Consider the following 2,309-nt stretch of genomic DNA (forward strand, 5'->3'; position numbering starts at 1 on the left):
TAAAATATTTTTCAAGGTCATCATATATTTACAAATTACTTTTTTTCAACTAGCCGTTTTCCAATAGACAAACTATTTCTGCGTGTGAAATTTACGCTGATTATCGAGGTCAACAGAGCACCGGGCCGGGCTGGGACACTATCTCACCCAGAGACGGTGAGAGGAACCTTAATGAAAGGTATGGAAAAAAAAAGCTTACTAGAAAAAGTGGACGAGGGAGGTAGGTATATAAGGGTTAGGTATCTAGGTCAGTCATCACACGCTACCATGAAGCTCCTGGTGAGTGGTTCCTTCTACAGTAGCGCTGCTATACTATTTAATATTTCACTCAACTGCTCTTGGATGGTAAAAGAGTTGTTTAAGTGCCTCCGTATGTGAACAGACAGTGCTTGGATATAAGGTTATAAAAGTGATAGTGACTAATCTGGATATATAAGTATATAAATTTTTGGATGAGATATCTATATATATATGTGTGTGTATAGTGCTATTTCTTAATTATCACCATATTACTAAATATTTCTATATTTAAACGATTTTAAAATGATATATTTCGTAAATATCCGTCATGTTACAAAAGAACACATAAACCCTACAGAGAAGAAATAGTCTCAGGAAATTAAGAAGACTTTAGTTTGATCATTCATTAACCAACCCCATTATGTAAACATTAATTTTATGTCAACATAATGTGTTCTCAGCCATAATTTATTAACACACACAAACATGTATGACCATGACTTGGGAATACCAAAATAAACACTGACAAACCTAAGGATGTTCTCAACTAACAATAATTCCCGCGTAAAATTGTGTTACATTAATATACACCAGCAAGTCGTACGATAATTGGACCTCAATTCCTCACTTACCTTTGATGACTTCCGAGTGTTTTTCTACTCCAAGAGCCTGACCCTGGGCCAGCCACTCGTAGTAATAATTAATTTTCTTGTTTGTTCACTAAATGAAATTAATCACCTTGTCAAAAGTTTACCAGCCAAGTTCTTTTCTGTCTCTTCAGATACTATCCTGCTTGCTGGTCATCGCTGTTGTTGCCGAGTCTCCAGGCTACGACCTAGCGACGCCCTCTGGTCCAGCATTCTCTTCTGGTTCAGGATTAGCCTTTGGAGGCTCTGGATTTTCTGGAGGCAGCTGTGGTCATGGACAGATCCGTCATGTGGACGGTAGCTGCGTAACTCCTCAGATCACCCGCAACTTGTATGTGTTCAATGCTCCTCAGGTGCCGCCGATCGTTGGTCCACGACCATACATTCCCCTACCAAGACTTGACCACAATATTGTGTTCATACGTAACCCAGAACCCCTCCCAGCCCTTGAACCAATTGTGGTGCCACCACCTCAACAGAAAAATGTCTTGTACGTTCTCAACAAACGACCTGTGCACCAGCAGAAGGTCATCCAAGTACCGGCACCAGAGCAAGAGATCCCGCAATTGTACTTCGTCAACTATGCTGAAGGCGACAACCCATCTCTGCCCACCGGTGGAGATCTTCAGTCTGCCCTCAGCTCCGCTGCCCTTGGTGGCAGTAACTTGATTAACAGCTTTGGCGGTGGCAGCTTGGGTGGTGGCAGCTTGGGTGGTGTCAGTTTGGGTGGTGGCAGCTTGAGTGGTGTCAGTTTGGGTGGTGGCAGCTTGGGTGGTGTCAGCTTGGGTGGTGCCAGCTTGGGTGCTGGCAGCTTGGGTGTTGGCAACTTGGGTGGTGCCAGTTTGGGTGGTGGCAGCTTGGGTGGTGTTGCTGGCTTCGTGAGTAAAGGTGGCAGCTTAGGTGGCGGAAATAGGTTTTCATCTGGTGTTGGTGTCTCTGTATCTCAGCCGTCAAGATTGTATTCACAGCCATAAAGCAGCAATTCTTTTATGAACAGAAAATCTTTGTTTGTTTTACTGCCATTGTTATTTCTCAGAAGCTAATTTTTAATCATATTTATATCAGTATCAGTAATTACTTTAATGGAAAACCATGAAAATCCATGAACTGTTATAATTTAACTTTTGTCTTCCCCCCAAAAAATAAATGCTGGTATTATTTGCAGTTTTATTTATTAACTAAATCTCATGTTCTACCATTACATTTGCCTACTAAGTGTATTTTCCTTATATATATTTCTTTAAGATGTTTGCAGATAAAATGGCAACCAGCATTTCGTTTATGACATGAAAATACGAATTGATTTATGTTAAAGTGGGTATTAATGAATAACATTTACAACATCGACAGATAAATTATCACTAAATTCAGAGTCAACCTTGATGACTGTGTCTATTCTCCCTTGCAAACGATGTCCAGACA

The 2,309-nt window shown here is 40.8% G+C and overlaps 1 protein-coding gene across 1 annotated transcript; it reads left to right on the forward strand.

The window, feature by feature from the left end:
- The first annotated feature begins 245 nt into the window (after positions 1–245).
- LOC128685404 (uncharacterized) lies at positions 246–2,047 on the forward strand. The gene is made up of 2 exons (XM_053771930.2): positions 246–279; positions 1,022–2,047. The coding sequence occupies exons 1-2, from the start codon at positions 268–270 to the stop codon at positions 1,859–1,861; spliced, it is 852 nt and encodes a 283-aa protein (XP_053627905.2). The 5' UTR covers positions 246–267; the 3' UTR covers positions 1,862–2,047.
- The last annotated feature ends 262 nt before the right edge of the window (positions 2,048–2,309 follow it).

The sequence above is a fragment of the Cherax quadricarinatus genome, chromosome 8 (genome assembly GCF_038502225.1).
Source record: "Cherax quadricarinatus isolate ZL_2023a chromosome 8, ASM3850222v1, whole genome shotgun sequence".
Lineage (NCBI taxonomy): Eukaryota > Metazoa > Arthropoda > Malacostraca > Decapoda > Parastacidae > Cherax > Cherax quadricarinatus.